Source organism: Phalangium opilio, unplaced genomic scaffold (genome assembly GCF_054372755.1).
Source record: "Phalangium opilio isolate 3A_F unplaced genomic scaffold, DU_Popi_V2 ptg000079l_1, whole genome shotgun sequence".
NCBI classification, from domain to species: domain Eukaryota; kingdom Metazoa; phylum Arthropoda; class Arachnida; order Opiliones; family Phalangiidae; genus Phalangium; species Phalangium opilio.
The window spans coordinates 7,988,364-8,007,911 of record NW_028324187.1 but is presented as its reverse complement, the minus strand read 5'-3'; the positions used below and the strand labels follow the sequence as shown (position 1 = coordinate 8,007,911).

Below are 19,548 nucleotides of genomic sequence, written 5' to 3'. Positions count from 1 at the left end.
TATTTTCTCCCTTTAAGAAACATTTTTTAGAGAGACTCTCACGGTTAGATCACACCATAGTCAAAGGGAGGACCCGTGTATTCAAATAACATTACCCATGGCTTAAACTATACAGTATATTGAAGATGAGACAATATATTCTGAAAACGCGAGAAAATTTCCAAATAACGTTACCCATGGCTGAAACTATACAGTATATTGAAGATGAGACGTTAATATATATACTGAAAACGCGGGAAAATTTTTAGAATTTCCTAGCGTTTTCTTTCGACGACGACGGTCTTGAAGCATAGTGAAATTTATTAATCCTAATGGGGCATCATATATTTATAATATTTTTGGCGGGAAACTCCCATGATAACGCTACATAGCGCGCCTTTGCTATCGGAATTTAAAATTTAAAGAGACTCTCAAGTAGAGTTTTTCACTATACTTTAAATAAATATAAATTTTTCTCCCTTTACTGTGACGAGATATTGCAGTGGCATAGAAAATATACCTTAGGAATTGGCGAGCTTTTATAGTGTAGTAGGATCTAACCATAGAAATGTGAATAGTAAGGACCATCCAAATTTGGTGGTGGACTGGTAACGTCGAAGCCCATCCCATTCTAACGTCTTTCTTGTCTTGGCGTATATGTCGATACTACGCCCCTCCCCCTTTTGAAAAACTGCAGCCTATTGGTTCTAAAATCAGGGATAAACCAAAAGATATTTTGTTTTCGATGCCTGTAGTATATTATCATTGGGTTTATAAATTTGGGAATTCACGAGGACTTTCCGAATCTCTGGAATCTACTTTATTTTGCGCTAGATATTATCTCAATGATATGTCATATTTTTTGAGGAATATATTACATTTTGACTTCTCTTTGAGATAAAAATCGGGCGGGAAAATTCGTGAGCTGTAAATGACACCAGACGGCGCGATTTAAATCGGATGTTTTATATAAATTGTTAAGCAAAGAAATTTGAAAACCATTTAGGGTGATTTTGATCTTCTAAAAGTAAAATTTTTATCCCACAACAAAGCAAAATCGTGCCTCCATACTTAGTAATATGACAAATAACTTAGCAACGATAATATCCTGAAATTTCTGGGGTTTTTATTATTTATTTTTTTTTTACTCCTTGGAAAGGGATGATTTAGTCATACTCTTAGCTTTACTCGTTAAACAAATCAAGTGTGATCATGCTATGTACTAATATAAATATAATGATAAGTTACTTAGGGACAATTATATAATGTAATTTTTACCATGTTACTCCTTGGAAAAGGAATATCGAGGTGAGTTTAGTAATACTCTTAGCTTTTCTCATTAAACAAATCAAGTATGATCATGATATGCACTAATATAAATATAATGATAAATTACATAGGGACAATAATATCCTGAAATTTGTACCATATTACTCCCTGGAAAAGGAAGGTCGACTTTGGTTTATGATACTCTTAGATTTTCTCATTAATTTCCATGAAAATTCACATTATTTATTATAAATTAATGCGTATTTCCTTCCTCATGATCGCAGGTGCGTCCTTTCGACATTAATATACACTTATTTCGAAATTATTTTCTATAAATTAATTTATTTTGAATTTAATTTTAATTAGTAAGAAAAGTAGAATGATCACGCTGTTCACCCACGTAGAGTAATACTACACCATGGATTCCGTGATGTTGTTTTTCTCGCCTTCTATTCATAGTTCGATTGATATCTAGTTAGTCGAAATTTGACATTTCCTGCGTCACTCAATTTCCCTCTCTTCGCAATAACGTAATTATGCCAACATCCGGCAGCTTGTCTTACATACAGAGTGGTTTAGCTATTTGACGACAATAAAGTAAGTCGCCTAGATGACGAGAGATTATGCTCTAGAAACATTTAACTTAAGTAAGATTTATTTCCAAGATTTTGAATTCAGTCTATTTCATTATGAACTCATCTCTTATCAATTATCAGTCGCATCCTTCGCTTTGTACGAAGGTTAGTTGCTAACTTGCTATCTTGTGTTGTGTAGGTTGGTATAATTTTAATCATAACCCTGTAATTCTCTTTATAAGTATTGCAGTATAATTAATTCCTGAAGATAACCAAACCCCACAGGGGCGGGGCCACGGAGTGCGAGTTAGCTTGCCTCCCGCGTGTAGTGAACTTGGGCTCTGTCGTCTGATGTAGTCTATTAAATGGTAGAGAAGCGCCTCCTGGTGTCGATTTATCACCTACTGTGATCTCCATCTCTTCTGGTAACGCGACCCACGTAAGGAATTTAAATAGCAGTAGGCCATACCTCTATTTTATTCCTGTTTAGGTTAGAAACCTTTCATATGAAGATGGCGCTGTAGTATTTTTGTTGGAATTCATTACCCCTTACAACAGACCCATACTTATGATGAAAAATATAGGGTTTTGATTTAACCCTATCCTGCGGTAATTTCTGATATGTGTTTCTCAGCTTTCGGAAATAATTTTAAACTGAATTGGTTATCTTTCTTGGTATGATCTACCCACTATAAGCTGCGAGACACGAGTCGAAAAACGTCCTCAAGGTGTATTATAGAATTTTAACACCAATCGCCCCCGTATCTTGTTACTATCTTGACCGTTTCATGGGCTTTTCTACTTCAAATTTATCGGTCATTACTATTCACCCACTCATGGTGGAATTTTGAATTTAATTACGTCTCCTATAGTCGAGACCGAACCGGCGAACCACTCACGCGCTAAATTTGAAATCATATTTCAAATTGAACTCGTCCTTTTATAGCTAAACTCTGTTGAGATTATTATTATCTTAATTTATTTAGTCAGTTTTAAGAATTTGTTTGGTTTTTTGAGAAATGACCGAAGGGGATGCTATTTAAGCCTAATGACCGTTTTCTTCCGTCATTACGTAACACTATCCTTGACTTTGAGGTCGTTATTTTGAGGGCAAAACAAAATGGAACCCTTTTTTCTTTACTGTTATTCAAACCTAGTCCTAAGGGGTTCGACATTCTGCAAAATTCATATTTTATTTCAACACATATTCCTGGATTACCTCTTCGATGTCGAACCCCTCGGTGCAGTTTGGTTTATACCGCAATCGACCCCTTTTTTGACTGAATAGAATAGATAATAACCATTTCTCTTTTATTTTTAAAAGAAATTATTTAAAAAATAAAATTTGGCAAGTTACCTTCAAAAACTTTGAAAAAAAAAACCTTCCCACATATTCCGAGGAAAATTTCCGAAGATAATTTCGTTTCGTTTTATTCAGAACCAGTTTCGTTCCCCGGCCTTTTTTGAGTGGGCTCATTTTTTAGCGGCGCGATTTTTAATAGAACCTTAATAGCAATTTTACCCTTTATAAAAGAAATGAATATTTTCTCAAAGCACTAAAAATATTTTTTTACTACTATATATCCGCTATCTCACGTTCTATAGCTAAGCCTAGAAAATAAATTGAAATCAGGCTTAGATTAGTCTATTTTTAGAAGATCATGAATTAGTAAGTAGTAATGCAGTGCGACAATTATAGCTTACATATTTCACGTGCGACAATAATATCCAACTCATTTCACGTGCGACAATTATATCCAACTCATTTCACGTGCGACAATTATATCCAACTCATTTCACGTGCGACAATTATATCCAACTCATTTCACGTGCGACAATTATATCCAACTCATTTCACGTGCGACAATTATATCCAACTCATTTCACGTGCGACAATTATATCCAACTCATTTCACGTGCGACATTTATATCCAACTCATTTCACGTGCGACACTTATATCCAACTCATTTCACGTGCGACAATTATATCCAACTCATTTCACGTGCGACAATTATATCCAACTCATTTCACGTGCGACAATTATATCCAACTCATTTCACGTGCGACAATTATATCCAACTCATTTCACGTGCGACAATTTTATCCAACTCATTTCACGTGCGACAATTGTATCCAACTCATTTCACGTTTGACAATCGTAGCCTACATTTCATAATCTCTTTAAACTTGGGTAATTCTACACTAGAGACTGTAAAATTTTCCAACTAAGTTAGGAGGGGGGGGCGAGATATAATTTTCAAGGAAATGATAATTAATGTACAGAGGTCACTCTTCTTAATTTCGCTTGAATGAAATTCCCAGATCTCTCTTTCTCATTTCGCGGAAAAGGAACCAAAAACTTTCTCTGCTCTGATCTAATAATCCCTCCCAAAAATGGCCACTTCCGAGGTCCATATAACGAATATTTCCTTTTTAATCGTTCCTTTATCTGGGGTCACTCTTAGTTTGCAATCTCTTGATAAGTAGGGGCCTTCCAAGGAAGTCGAACCTTGCCATAAACTGACAGCAAAGAATGGCCAGGGTAACCTTTGGTCGGGCCTAGTTGTCCATGAACTTCTTCAAGTAGAAATGCAACTTGAACGGTCGTAGAATGATGTGATGTGGTATGTTTATCAAGTGAGTGAAAACACATGACGTATTAGCAATGAGTCAATGACAAATAGAACTAGCCGAAAATAAGTTCTTGGCTATATGACCAATCAGAGATAACTTTAATATTACCAGTTATCTGTTATTATTTCTATATAAAACTGGTCCAATATACTAATAGACTAGATTTCGTATTGGGCAACACCTGGTGCTGGTAAATGTAATGGGGTTTTAGGTCTTCTGACAAGTTTCTCTAAAGGTTTGAACTTGCATTTCTACTTGAAACCCACTCAACCCAAGCCTGCAGGCAAGGTTAGGTTATGCTAGGCGCTAGGCACAGAGTATGCCTTAGTTTCCTCCGCATTGACAAACGGGTTTGAAGTTACCATGAGGAAGAGCATCCATCGGAGAAAAGTGGAAGAGGGGGATGGGGGTTCACTCTGCTATCTTTTTGGGTACGTCGACCCTGCTTGCCCAAGTTCAGGGATTCGAAAAGGGGGCTACCAGCGGAGCGGTCGATGAATAGTAGCTGCAGTAACACTCCTCCAACCGTCCTAGGATGCCGCCGCCGGAGGATGGAGATTTCTCCCGCTCAGCCTCCAAGGATCCCAATCTTGGTTGCAGGCTCCCGAGCTTCCCTTACGTAAATTCTCTTTCGATGCGGCGGCTACGACAACTTGTTTCAAATTCTTCGTACGTACGTACGAACGTTCTAGGCTGCAGATTTCTCCCCTTTATCATCCCTCAGCCTCTAAAGATCCCATCCAGTTTGCACTTGAGCTTCTTTTCAATCGGTACGACTTGTTTTAACGAAAAAAGTACTTTTTTCTTTTTTAGAATTTAGTTGTTTTTTTTTCCTTTTTATTTTGGGAGATGCATTCCATTCGCTATCCGTTGGTCCGCGAAGCGTTTAGGGAGTCTTGGCGCGTGGGGATTGACCTTTATTTTTTTGTTTCAATTTTTATTTTATTTGTTTTCTTGTTATTTTTGCCAGCTTTTGCTTACTAGGCAGTTTTTTGCGACTGGTTTCTTACGTTTGTATTTCTGAAAAGAGTGATTCAACTCGTTCTGTTTTTGGTCCTTGACTAAATTTAACATTGATAGCAAAGATAGTTTTAGTTCCTTTTATTTTAAAAAAATGTTTAAAATGACGTCCTCACGTGATAAAGTTGGTACATTTTGACCTATAGTACCTTTATTCTGGCTATACCTAGCTGGAACTTTTACTATACTAATTATAGTATAATCTAATTAAACCCATAATTATATAACTAATCAATTTAATTGAACTTTCCTAGAAATATTGCATTAATTTCATTTACAATTTTCTTGAGAGATAACCACCTGACTTCAAAAGAATGTTTAGCCGCAAATTAAGGTTAAATTACGTGTCTTCCTCTGCTTCTCTTTCCGTGCTGTAATCATACTTAAATTTTAGTTCCACCCTACCTTTTTTAGGCACCCCTTAAATCTTGTTTTGGAAAATGATGTTATCTTTGCAAATTTTTTTTAAAAAATTCAGGGTTTCTTAACCGATTGTAAGCTTTCTTAGATCTCCCCTTTATTTATTTATTATGAATGACATCATACAAATCACGTGGAAATCTGCCGCCAACTGTAATAATTACTTTCCCGTCGTAAAACACCCCCTTCTATAAGTCATTTTACCAAAAAATACCGGTTTTCAAAACACCCATAAAACCATTTATAAATTCTGACTCATAAACTATAATTTAATAATAATAGTGTCAGGAAATTTGATCACAAATTTAATCTTTCAGATAGAATTGGTAAATTTTTTTTATTTAAATTTTATTACGCAAGAAATTACCCCTGAAAATAAAGATTGAAAGAAAAAATCCCGCAATCTTTGAAAAGGCGGGAGAGAGAGAGAGAGAGAGTGGCGCGCGCTTTTCATCCCCTCTAATCTGGTGACGTCACCGGTAGTCGACCACGGCAAAGCTGAGGCTGCTGCTGAGCGCGCGCTATGGCCCGTTCTCTGTTCCGTTATTATCGCACAGTGTATGCGGGAGGTTGGTAGCGCGCCTTTTCGCTCTCGTTTCGCGAGTGAGTCATCCGTGGAAGCCTTTTTTCCCGCGGTTTTTTCGTAAAGTTCACGCGCACGGAAATTTTAACTTTTTGGATGTAATTTTGTTCATTTTGGCGGGTTGTTTATTTCCCGCGTTATCGTGTTGTTTCGCGCCAGAAAATGTTGCCGTTGTCTTCGTAAAATGGATTCGTCCATCTTCCGTCGCGAGAGCTTTTCGTATTCTGCTCGAAGGGGAAGCGTTCAGCGCGGGCGCCCCTAATCCTAGAGCCAACGCAAAAATCGAAGTTTTCCCCCCTTTGCACGTACTATTTTCTTTGTTTTTTGGCCGTAAAAGGCTCAGGTGGTTTTAGTTTCCGCGTTGTCGTTAGCCCTATCGCCGTACCGGTCTGTTGTTCTATTCTAACTTGTTTTTTGACGTCGACGTCCGTTGGTCAATTTTGTTTTGTTGCGCCCGGAAAAACGCGCCAAATTATCTACGGGGTCATTGGTCGGTTTCCTTCTATCTTTATGCGGAATACGCGACCCTTTGTCATGGCTTTACAACACAAAATCATCCGAGATAATACCCATCAATGTAAGTTCATCCCTTATTTTGGGTCATTAGCGCAATCATGTGTTTGAAAGTTAGGCTTAGCTACGATATACGACCTGTACGTTTTTGTAGGCCTGTTGCTATAGGGATGACCTTGAACCTGAAAAATAGTTCAAAACTTCGTTAAGCCTTTGTCTAATTAAATTCACCGCGTGTAACGTTGTTAGTTCATGCTAAAGGTGTTATTTAAGCGATTAATTTTGATTAACGACGCCTGGCCACTGTCGCTAATGACATTATCTGGACTCTAAAGGAATATTAAAACTATATTTTAATATTTTTATCATTTTTGTAAAGTTAGCAACGCGACCTGGATTCTCTGTTGAGCCAAATAAACCCAACCCGTTTTAATTTAGCAACGTATTTTCTTTAGAAGGAAAAAATATTGAAAACGCGACGACGAGTCTTATCTGCCGTTATACAGAGTTGATTTTTATTTATTTTTCTTGTTAGTAACTAGAGTGGGAAATGTCATGAAAGGGGTACTTAAATACAGCAATGTTAGGCTTAGCAACCTTTAAACATCCTTATTATTTTAAGCAAGAGGGAAATACACAGTGTACAAAAATAAAAACGGAACTCAAGGCTAATGAGTTACTAAGGGGCCGTACATCAATTACGTCACGTTTTTCGTAGACGTGACGAATTGATTTTGTAGATAACAAGTTGTCCCAAAATTTTGGACATCGAGGGTCTAATCACCGATGCCTGTACACTAATTAAGGGTTACGTGTAGTCATTCTGAAGGTTACAGCGTGTGATCTCTTTTATACCGATTACTTTTGAGTGACTGACCCCTCGCTTACGCCAAGCTTGTTACTGTAGCATGACGTGATTTATAAACAGTCCCCAAGGATTTCACTGTCATGGGCAAGGCTTAACTCCGAGAAGACAAATCCCTTGTAAAAACGTTTGAGATCGTTTAAAAGTCCCCGTAAATTACTCTTGAGAGGTCAAACGGTCATCAGGTGTACCCTGGTTTAAAATTAGAGGGGCTAAGCACTCAGATTATCTGAAGACTAATTACGGATTAGTCCAAGGCAAGTAGAGATACGCAGAAATTATAGTTTTTTTGTTAAACATACGTCGATTTTTCAACAAAATTTAATAATTTCGTTGGGGTTTTCCCGTCATTATAATGTCATGATAAAATAAAGGGAAGATAACCAACCATCTTCATAAAGGTGTATTCTAAATTCCAGTCGCGTTTGTAGCTCTTTCAAGGTACAAAAAACAGTACGGTACCAAAGTAAACGTTCACGCTAGTACATTATGCTGCCCCATATTCCATAAATATTTAATACAATTCCCTTTAAAGTCCTTGATAGTTGTTACGTTTTGAAAATTACGACGTAACAGAAGAGGAAATTTAAAAAATAATAATATTGAAATGTGATAATAAATAAATAGAAGTATATAGTGATATTCTAACTTCCCGGAAGCCATGTAGAATATAATATATTTAATATAATATTCTGTATAAGGAACACAGCTAGGGTTAGTAACAATATGGAAAGCGGGATATATTTTTAAAAGCTTTTCGTTTATGAACCCTGAAGAGGAAATGAATTTTCAGGGTTCGTACATAACCTGGATAAGTCAGGGATTTGGAAAAGGGGGAAAAACGTCAGGGATTTAAAGTTTTTTCCTAAAAATTTAGGGATAAGTCAGGGATTTCAAGTTTTTTCCTAAAAATTTAGGGATAAGTCAGGGATTTCAAGTTTCTTCCTAAAAATTCAGGGATAAGTCAGGGATTTCAAGTTTCCTCCTAAAAATTCAGGGATAAGTCAGGGATTTCAAGTTTCTTCCTAAAAATTCAGGGATATGTCAGGGATTTTCTTTGGTATATCAAACCATGCTTTGAGCTGCAGGTGTTTTCATGAAGTGGGGTCTAGTAAATACGTACTTAAAATGGTCAGGGCATATACTGGCAAAATTTGCTCAGGGATAAGCTAGAAAAGTCAGGGATAGGGATTTTAAATATAAAAATTTCGTCCGAACCCTGAATTTATTAGTTTGAGTTAGAAATCGTCTAAAGCGTTTGAAAAATATTTCATTTAATGACCCATGCATGCCCTTAGTAACCCGGTTTCCTTCCATTCCTCGCACTGAACGCGCTGAATACATCGCTCTATTTTAAGAAACGACCAACATTTTCAGCTGTTTTTGCAAGCGAGAATTTTTCTATCTGGTAAAGGGTGTACCGTAAACGTAAAAAAACTTTGCTACAGCGAAAAACGAAATAAAATGGAATGCTAAAAATTCCTTAGCGCCCCAGAAAGATCTATAGGCGCAACCGAACCAGCGACGTAACGATGTTCCAACGGTTTTACAACTCTGTTTAAGAATAAATATTCCTTCAGTAATGTCAGAAATATTCAAGCTCTTAAATTCTCGGGTTTCGAAACTGTGTCGAGAATGCATGGTGAAATTCTTATGGTTTAAAGATGGGTTTCCATGGGGTATAAGCGCCTCTTTTTAAGTGTTGTAAATTATGGAGATACAGCGTGCCAGGGATTGGTGTTATTTTAGTAAGAAATGGGTACGGTTTTGTCTGTCTGTATGTAACGCTGTGATGGGGCTCTTCCTGGAGAATATGAGTACTACTTAAGTAATTAGTGACTTTATGGCCTCGTAAGTTATAGAGGTTGGTGTTATTAAGCTGCGATTTTGTCCGTCTATATGTAACGGTGTAGTAGGGTTTATTATTAAATACCATGATTCGTAATTTGGCAAAGGTTGTTCAAATGTATGTAATAGTCAAGGAAGACCTGGTTTTGTCCGTCTGTATGTAGTCGCTGTGTTCAGAGTTTATCTTGATTAGTTATTTTGGAATTTGGTAGCTTTTAATATTAACAAAGTTAACTTTAACTTGATAAAGGGTTTGAGGTCCGTTTCTAACTTATTAATTTATAACCTTATGATAATAATCTTACATTTAACGTTATTAACTTTCTTTTCCGCCCATCGTTAAGATCCTTAAAAAGAAATTTCCCGAGCTCCTTTTGAAATTGCTTTCTTAAAAATCTGTATTTTCATAGTCTCTAGAAATTAATATAAAATTTTCGTCTTACACTATTTTAGTCGTAAAGCCAGACTATGTTTCATTTTAAATACTTTTAATGACGAGGAAGGCAGGAGATGATGCAGCTCGCGGTTAATACCGAAGAACCCTATGATATTTATCACATTTTCTCTTGGGAAAAATATAATAATCGTGAAAATGCGACGACACAAACTTTGCTATGGCCGGGGGGACAATTAACCCCTTTCGTTCTCAACCGTCTCTATGGGGGATCCGTCCCAATGGGAATATGCAATGCGTTTACATAACCCTCTTTCCTAAATTATTCTATAGGAATTTCATTGAGTTTACTGAACTCTCCGCTTGGGATAGCTAAAACCGTCCCCGGTTGACGTAAGGAGTCGTAAATATCGAAAATGGGACATTTTCCTATTGCACTCTAAATAGGAATCAAATTTATATTAGACAATAGGGAATTTTGTTCACTTGTAAGAATGAAACGGAATATGGCTGCAATTATACTTAGTTCCGTCTTAGGTCTAGGATTCCGTTTCCGAGTATAGACTCAAATTTAAATAACCGGAAGTGAAATACCGCTTACTGTTAGTAATCAAAAATGTTAGGAACCGCTTTTAAAATAATCAAGTTTTATCTTGTTGCTAAAAGATATTCTTCGCTCGCTAGACGACTCAAATGGCATAAGTTAATAATAGTCCAAGTTACTAAGTTATACTCTTGTCCATTGATTTTTAACCCTTCAAAAGTTGGAGGTAAGATAGAGTCACGTGTTGCACCATATTGTTGTCTTAAGACGGGACATTGATGGGTATATGGTCAATAAAGACTTAAATTAAGATATGACTTCAAACAATCAAGGAATTTATAGTGCTGGACTAGTAACTTAAAGCCCTATCTGACGTCTTTCTGGTAACTATGAAGCCCTATAACGTCTTTGGAAATACACATCGGATTCTATTTTTTAACCCTTTATCGAGCAGACGATACTACGGCCCCGCCTTTTGCAAAATTCTTCATATTAAACACTTAATTTGCACCTTTATTATCACTAACTTAGGAGAAAGTTATTTTTACTTACGATGCAAATGACTAATCAACTAAGCTCCTAACCCGTTATTAAAATTATCCACGGTCACGTGCCCAAGTGATTCACTACTTACTAGGCCTAATTTTCTTGGAACTAATAAAAACAAAAGCTAATGTCATTGGTATGTTGATTCTCTTTCTGCTCTTTCTAGGTTTGAACAGTGACGATGGTTGAGTTCAACATTGACAGATCGGCCTGCAGACTCTGTAACGGTGTTGTTGGTGTGGAATATAATCAGGATTATACGCGACGGGATAGCGGCGAGAGGAACGGGCCTTGGTCATTGGCGTTATTATTATTGTCGGCGGCGGCGTTAAGCCTTTGCGCGTGTGTGACGACGGGAGAGAAGGCCCGATGAGGCTGGGGTCGGGTGGTCCGGCACCGGTATGACCACGTCGCGTTCGGTCAGCGAGTCCACGAAGGACTCCCCTCAGTTGGAGACTGCCACCTTGAAGAAAGGATTGCTGTGGCAACAGTGGGATCGTTTTTTCAGTCGTTGGAAAGAACGGTTCTTTGTCCTGACCAGGGATTACTTGGCCTGCTTCAAGAAAGGCTCATCATTGGGTATTACGGAGATGGGCAGCTTTCTCTACAAGGTCTGTTGGAAATCTTTACTTTCTTCATTTCTTTTCTTGTTTATTACTTCAAGAACCGGTTAACCAATGTAGGCCTTGGGTTTGGGGGGCATAAGGCTAAGGTGCAGCAGTAGAAACTAATGTTTACAAAAATTACACCGAAATTTCCATATATTTAAAACTTTTAATTCACAAAATACGGAATTTACGATGCCCTAGAACAATTTACTATGTTAGAAACCACCTAATCTACATAAATCATTCAAATACTTATAAGGAAACGAAAGCAACCTCAAAATCAAAAGAAGCAGTGGTCCAGTTAATCTGTAGATTTCTTGATGCGTTTTAAACGTAACCGTTTTATAGTCTGACAGAGATATGATAATTTAAAATGTCCCCACGAAGCCAACCATGTATGCGCCGATGTAATTTCAATTTCCTCTACAGGACTTTGACCTTTTTGAGAAATGGTATACAGGGTGGTATATCATTGGGTAGTTTTAAATGAATGTTAAGTAGACAGCGGGGGTGGATTCGGTCCTTTTTGAAGGAAGTGTAGACCACCCGGTCTAATCAGCAGGAAATGAATTAAGATTTCCTTTTTGCCCCCTCGCCACAAAAATATAGGGAATATGCAATGGGTTGTGAGGCTTAGCACCTGAAATTAATAATTCGTTTCATTCTCCCTTCAAATTTCGAAATTCATCATTTGGTTTTGCTTTATTTATTTATTTCCGTTAAAGAATAAATATCCCCTAAAAATAACTAAAGCCCGCTGATGCGAGAAAGTTGTGTTCAGTAGCAGTACACTGTCTGTGTCTGTCTTTCGTTCCTCTTATGAACCGTGGAGCGAAACCACGTAACTTTTTATGTATCCCCATCACAAAAGATACGTGCATTTGAAGTTACATTATAGTCTGTAATCTTTGGAATCCAGACAGAAGGATTCTCAGGATTGATGAACTGTTTTGAGAATACCTTGGCAACACTGCTAAGGCTGTTCCGTAGATAGTAACGGGTGACTGGGATACCGAAATATTCATTCTGCGTTTCATTTTCTTTTGGGTTTTTTTTACTTTAAGGATGAATTGTAAATGTTAGAACTTTGAAAGTACTGAATGAATAGCTTGATTGGTATTTTTAAGTCAAAATTCACTCACCACATTCTTGGGTGTCATTTGCTGCCCTATTTTTGGTTTTGGGGTGTGAATTTATGGGTAACATACCTTCCTGATGAGTTACCCATTATGGATCATGCCCCCCCGTATGGTTTTAGCGCAGTACTAAATCATAATCCCATTAGCACAGTAGCTTCTACCATCATAACCTTATAATATTCTTCATAAATATGGGTCTGCCATAGAAGTCGTCCTGACTGATATTCAACTCCTAGCCCAAACCGATTTATGTAGAAGGCTGAAAATTTGCAGGAACGTTACACTTAAGTAGTAGGTAAGGATTGTTAAAGATTTTTCTAATCCGCCGCCATCTTTTAAAATGGCGCTGCAAAATGTAATGTCTCGAAGGGAAAGGCAGCTGTTTCTCTCGTAGCAAATACTCTTTCTATGCTTATATACTTATTGAGGGGTATTATAGGGTTGCGAGAGTGGCAAGAACAAGACAAGACCCTTGGTTCCGGATCATTGAGGTCGTCGTCTTCGTCTTGGGGATGGCGTACCTTTTCGTTATTTGGGATAGTACAATGTAACGCATCGCGACTCTGGGTTTAGGCTAAGGTCTAGGAGGGTGGAATAGAGAAACATAACGTATAACGTGCATGCCATCTTTCAAGGGCGAGGCTTAACTACTTCTTCTTTGCACGAAGAGGTTTTGCGCGTGCCATGATGAAGATGGGAAATGAAAGAAGAGCGTGATCCTCGTGTACTTTTTTTCTGGTTGGAGTCGGGGCTCTCCTTCCCCGTTATGGCGCCAAAAAATGCATTACCTTTAATTCGCGCCCGCTCTTTGCTACGCCCTTGCAGACAGTACACCCACCCTTAATTCAAGGCCCGGGTCATCCATTCTGTACCAGAGTGTAGAATTTCACGAGCTGTGAAATTAATGTCTTCAATGCCGGCTCCAATGAAATGAAAATACCTACGTTTATGAAATGTTTTATTATAGTCATGCACTTTAGAAGCAAAATGTCGCCATATATCTCTTAAACCAAATATTCTCTTAAATACAGTTTTAATATGACCTACTTCAAAATAAGTCCTCTAAAGTCACTGGTGGGACGGGGGCCAATATGTAAATTTCGTTATTAGGTGTCTAGAAATTAGGGAAAATTATACAAAATTTTCGTTATTAGGTGTTTGAAAGTCTGGGAAAACTGTCAGTTTCGAAATTTGTTTACCAAAGTATCGCGTTTATAACTAATTCATCACCAACTACTTGAATTTTCACGTGATTTCGATAAAAATTTACCTTTACCTGTATTAGTTTTGGTTTATTAATGCGTGACCCCCTCCCCTAGGCTAAGAAAATCCTATCAAGTTATGGAATAAATTATTTTTGGAAACAAAAGGAGAGGGAAGAGAGTTAGAGGAATGGTTTCTTGCGTACCTGCTGCAGAATGGGCGGTTGGTACGTCCAGGTCGTTTAAGACGCCACCAAGAATCACGCACCCCTAGCTCTCTCTAACACCTCGGGACCACCATAATGTTTTATTGATTTTACTGCGCTGGGGTAGTATAGTACCCAAGCCACCCCATGGTTTAAGATACAATCATGGACTTTATATGAACCTTATAGGGGATAGAAAAGCTGAAAGAATATTCCACGGTTTATAGGGTCGCGACAAGAAGCGATATCTATAGTTTATTAGGGCGAAGGAATAAATTCATTCATCCACATTTCTAGCAGCTTTATCTCCAGTCCAAACGTAGTAGGTCCGGAGTTAATCCCCGTTGCCTCTAAATTACAACCAGCATCTGATTGGTTCTTGAAAACTCACGTCAGCGCGAGTCTGCGCGACGCGAATGACGGGAAAATTACTTGTATTTTCCGACTGAGGAGAGGCTGCGAAATAGCCCCAGTCTCCTTTTACGCCCCCCCTTGTATTTTGAAGGGGGGACTGGGACTATGGCGCGCCAGTACTTAGGCATCTTATACTTTCTCCCTAGTAAACTAGATATCACTTCTTGGTCACGAAAGTGCAAGTTCATTTTCTGGTCCACTTTAGAATTATAAAGTCCATTAGATACAATTCCATCTTTTCTTCCTGGCTGGTCGACGTCGTCAAAACGTAAAACGCGCGGGAACATTTCATTTTTCATTCACCCTGTTACAAAAACTCGCCCCAGCTATTCTATAATACATTTCGTGGTCTGATGTTCAATGTTGTGAAAGGTACATTTGTTATATTATTTTTGACGCCTTCCTACGCTCCACTTTGTTAATGGGGTACTAGCGAATGAATTCTTTAGTGGGTATGGTATGGTGAACGATACGATACGAGACCAAGTAAGGGCGTAATCTTTTTCTTCTTTTTGGGCCTAGAACGATTGGGGGAATGGATGGATAGATGTAGATGAAAAATACGGTAAATCATCCCCGCTTTAACCGGTGTATGGTATCATGGTATGTGTTCCGTGAAAACTGTCAAGGAATCGGTTTGGTTTCATTTCAAAAAGATGTTATTGGCTGACTTTGACTGATTTTAAATCTGACTTCTTTTTTTTTTACTGAGTGGGGGAAAGTGCATGCACCATACAATGAACTTTAGACAGTGGAAAATACAATGACACTGTTCGTATGTGGCTGGATAAGTCCAGGAAATTGAAAGGGGGTTAACATGAAGGTTGGGTTTTAATTGTTTTTGTAAAATGGCAGGGACTTAATGGTTGAAAATTCTACTTTTAGCGAGATAGGTGGTTACTGCTCTTGCGCTTCCTTTTTCCTTCATCCCCATCCATTCATTCTTCCGTTCAAATTTCGGTTTCCTCATTTTTTGAGTCTTGGGTTGGGGGTGATGTCGGTTTTAGAAAAAGGTATAGGTCTGTCTGTCTCTAACTCCAAAACTCCCCATTTCGATCCCAGCACACATCATTTTTTTCCAAAATATAATACCCAAGGTTTTTCCAAATGCTTACCAGTATACTATAGGTTTCCCCGCTGGTCTTTGCTTGCTTATTCAGGGTTGGGTTAGAATAGATATTTCGGTAGAAGCAATTTTCAGGATTGGAAAGATGAATAACTGCGTTATTGTACGTAGCTATTGGAGGTATTCTAATAGCTAAGCCACCCTGTATGTCTCTGTTTGGTTTTCAAGCTGCTCAACAGTGTATATATTGTGTGGAGATCTCTACCCCTCTCTCAGTTTATTAGTCTCGTCTGGAGGATGGAAAGATCAGTTAGGCCTAATAATTCGTAGACAAGATGATATTCTTAACCTTAAATAAGTTAGGGATTTTCCAAAACCTACTTTTGTGATTTTTCTTCTCTGTTGGAATTAATGGAAAAGTCTATAAATCCATTTTATTTTTCTTATTTTCACAAAATGATGTTGAAAGGGAAAGAGGATTTGAAAGTGTTCTTAAAAACCCATCACTACTTTCTTTAACATTGCGTCTTCATCCGCCTTTGCCTTTAGATTATGTTGACTATAGTCAATGGGTTGGGGGGGGGGGTGTTGCAGCTAACTATATGTAGGGGGGCTTATGATTTTATTCGATGAGTTATATAAGTCAGTCTAGAGTCTCTGTTGAGTGCTTAACCGTGGGAAAAAAGTGTGTTCCTGAAAAAGTTGAAGTACTCTTTAATACCCCTTGGTACAAAGCTTTACTGCTTCAGCTTTAACTTTGGCTTTCAATATATTTTCTGGTACCGTCAGCGAAATTGAGGTTTTCCTCTCTCTAAAAATTAATCCGTTTGAAGAGCAAATATAATCTGTGTCTTTTATAGAAAAGTTGGTGCGTGGTTCTGATTAACTTTCGTACCTCCTTTTTATACTTAAATCTTTAGGGTATATTCAAGGTTGTATCAATTCAGCTGGCGGTTTGTATCGAAATAGCCCATTCAGTGTTGATTTTTTTTCCTAAAAGGTCAAAAGGTTATTGAAAATTGTCCAGTTTGTTTGGCATATTTATTTGGATGAATCAGTCAGTACTCTAGCGTGTTTATTGCGTTAGGATTTTCCATAAAGGTCAAAAGGTTATCGAAAATTGTCCAATTTGTTTGGCATATTTATTATATAGCTTGTTTTGCTGTTACTTTCCTAAAAATACGTGTTTTAATGTGACAATCTTACCTTGCACCTGGGTTTTTTTCTTTTACCTATGGAAAATTAACGTTTGATATTACTCCGAGTGTAGCTTTCGCTTCAGTGCAAACTGCTCCTGAAACTTGTTTCCCCCGGGTTAATTAGAGGAAAACAAGGGCTGCTGTTCGTCTCTTTTGCCCATGAGAATTGTGCTCAACAATTAAGGAGGGGCCAACTGCATACTGCTCCTCCATTGTTGATTTCGGGAGCCACGGGGGAGGGGGAGGATCTTTTAGCAACAACTATTTGGGGAATATACCTTGAAAATTGTCGATACAGGGTGTAACACCGAGAGGATAATGTCTAAAGTACTTTGAGCAGAAATAAATAAATCAATTTTTAATTAGTTATTTTCCGTTTTCTCTAATAGACCTTGATATAAGACAAAAATTACATAAACGTGCCAAGTTTTACACCCTGTATATTTCAGTAGAAGCCCTTCATTCTGTCTTGGCCTTCAGGGAACGATGTGTTTATCCGTTTAACTTGCCTAGAACGTTTTGTGTTCAAATACAATTAGCAATTAGTATTATTCTCTGCGCAATTTAACCTTCCTTTATCTATTTGTAATTCATATTTTTCTTTGTTGATTTATTTTAATTATTCATTCTGGGAATCTCTTTCAATTTAAATTAGCAATTCGCCGAATCCCCATTGAATTTAATAAAGGTCTTTTAATAACTTGGATTTCTTAACGATTCAACAGAGATTTAGAGACGCGTACCTCTCCCTAAAATTAAGTGATCTGTAGCGTGTTAAACTGTAATTAATTTTAAACTCGTTTAAAAGGGATAGATATTACGAGTATAAGTCGATAATGCAAAAGTATGGGACTTCCGTAAGGGCCTTTCTTCCGTGCGAGGCAAAATAAATGAGATTGTGGCGCCATCTATGTTTCAAACTTGAAATTTTCACTCCATACCTGTGAAGAATAGGCCCTTTATCAAATGGAGGAGGGGCTGGTATAAGGTTTAGACGGAACATTTATTGGACGGTATGTGGACCCAAAGACTTAGCTAGCTTTAGAAGGGGTCTTACAAAAATCTGGCGAAACTATATGAAGTAATTTATGAAATTTCCCCTAGCTACTCGTAGCTCAGAAAAATAATAATAGATTGAACTTGTAATTTGATTCGAGGCACGCCCAAATACAAAGTATCCAATTTCCTTATTCAAAAATTTTGATAAGATTTCCCTCGAGAAAAGCCCCAAAACTTGGAAAGAAAACAGTGTTTTTTCAACAAAAATCATTTTACTTTAGTTAAAGGGGGGAAGCTTAGAATAGCGTTCGATAATTTGGATTGAGTGGGAGTATACATCGCATCTTAAACCTTTTGTAGGCAACCGTAACTCTTTGGGTTTGGAAAAATTCAATTTAGCAAATGGATTGGGTTTCAAACGCTACCGTTTTGTGATGGACGACGCAACGCCGCCCCCGCCTTGGGGTAATTCCGGAAGTATCTTTGTGCCACCTTTTTACGCCATCGTCACTATTGGAAGAAATACCAGTACGTGGTTGTTGGTGGTAGTGGTTACCCCCTCCCCTGTATTATGTAATTCATTTTTATTTTTATTTCTTATTTTTTTTATTTATTTATATGCGTCTGGGATTTGGGATTGCCACGTGTTGAGCGCTTTCATATTTTGCTAGGGAAGTTTGGGGTAGATGGTCAATTTTAGAGAGGTTATTTTGATGGAAGTGTTAGGTTATAATTTTTTATAAAGTTTCGGGGTTATGTTCTTTCAAGGTTTCAAAACTCATGGGGAATTCGTAAAATTTTATATAAAAAAATAATCGTAAAATATTTAGGAAAAATCGTAAAATGTTTAGGAAAAATTGTAAAATATTTAGGAAAAAATCGTAAAATATTTAGTAAAAAATTCGTAAAATATTAGGAACATTCATGCAATATAAGAAAAAAAATCCAATATTAAATTATATCATTAATTTTTCACTTCTTCGAAAAACGTTAACATAACTCTTTGCTCGTACTCATAAGACATTATGAGTTCCGCGGTAGGAACAGACAACTAACTAGACCTATAAAATGATATGGACCAGCAGTAGAAAACCACCAGTAGCACGTTGCTGCTTTGAAGTGTAGACCCGGGGGGGGGGTTTAAGAGACGCGCCCGTTTTCAGGGAATTATGTCGCTACTAAAAGAATATTAGTCTGGTTCCCTTCCCGGCGTTACTCGCGCGACCCTGAACTAGAAAAGTCCCAGAATTATGTACTTAACTTTCCGAGGCTACCAACCACCGCTCATAAGTAACGTTCGTTACACTCGGTAGATTTCTGCAAAAACCCCTTGCCTGAGTTTAACCATGTCTTTCCACTCTTTTGAAGAGGTTGTGCTATGGGGATATCAACCTTCCCTGGTTTTATTCATTTTGGAATTTCATTCAGTAGTTATAGCAACTTCTGTGACATTCTGACAGAAGGGACCACCCCTAAACAAGTGTAGTAAGAAATTGAAAGACAAAGGTAACTTAATTAGGGGGT

The 19,548-nt window shown here is 37.6% G+C and overlaps 1 protein-coding gene across 4 annotated transcripts in view; it reads left to right on the top strand.

The window, feature by feature from the left end:
• Window positions 1–19,548, top strand: part of LOC149654669 (uncharacterized) — a 47,086-nt gene that overhangs the window by 13,222 nt on the left and 14,316 nt on the right. Inside the window, exons 1-2 of one of the 4 annotated variants that reach the window (XM_089846209.1) lie at window positions 6,407–7,058; window positions 11,358–11,802. In XM_089846209.1, coding sequence (XP_089702335.1) covers window positions 11,593–11,802 — 210 coding nt within the window. In that variant the 5' untranslated portion in view covers window positions 6,407–7,058; window positions 11,358–11,592. Of the gene's footprint in view, window positions 1–6,406; window positions 7,059–11,357; window positions 11,803–19,548 lie in introns of those variants that run through there. The other 3 variants (XM_089846212.1, XM_089846211.1, XM_089846210.1) reach the window with 3 other exon arrangements.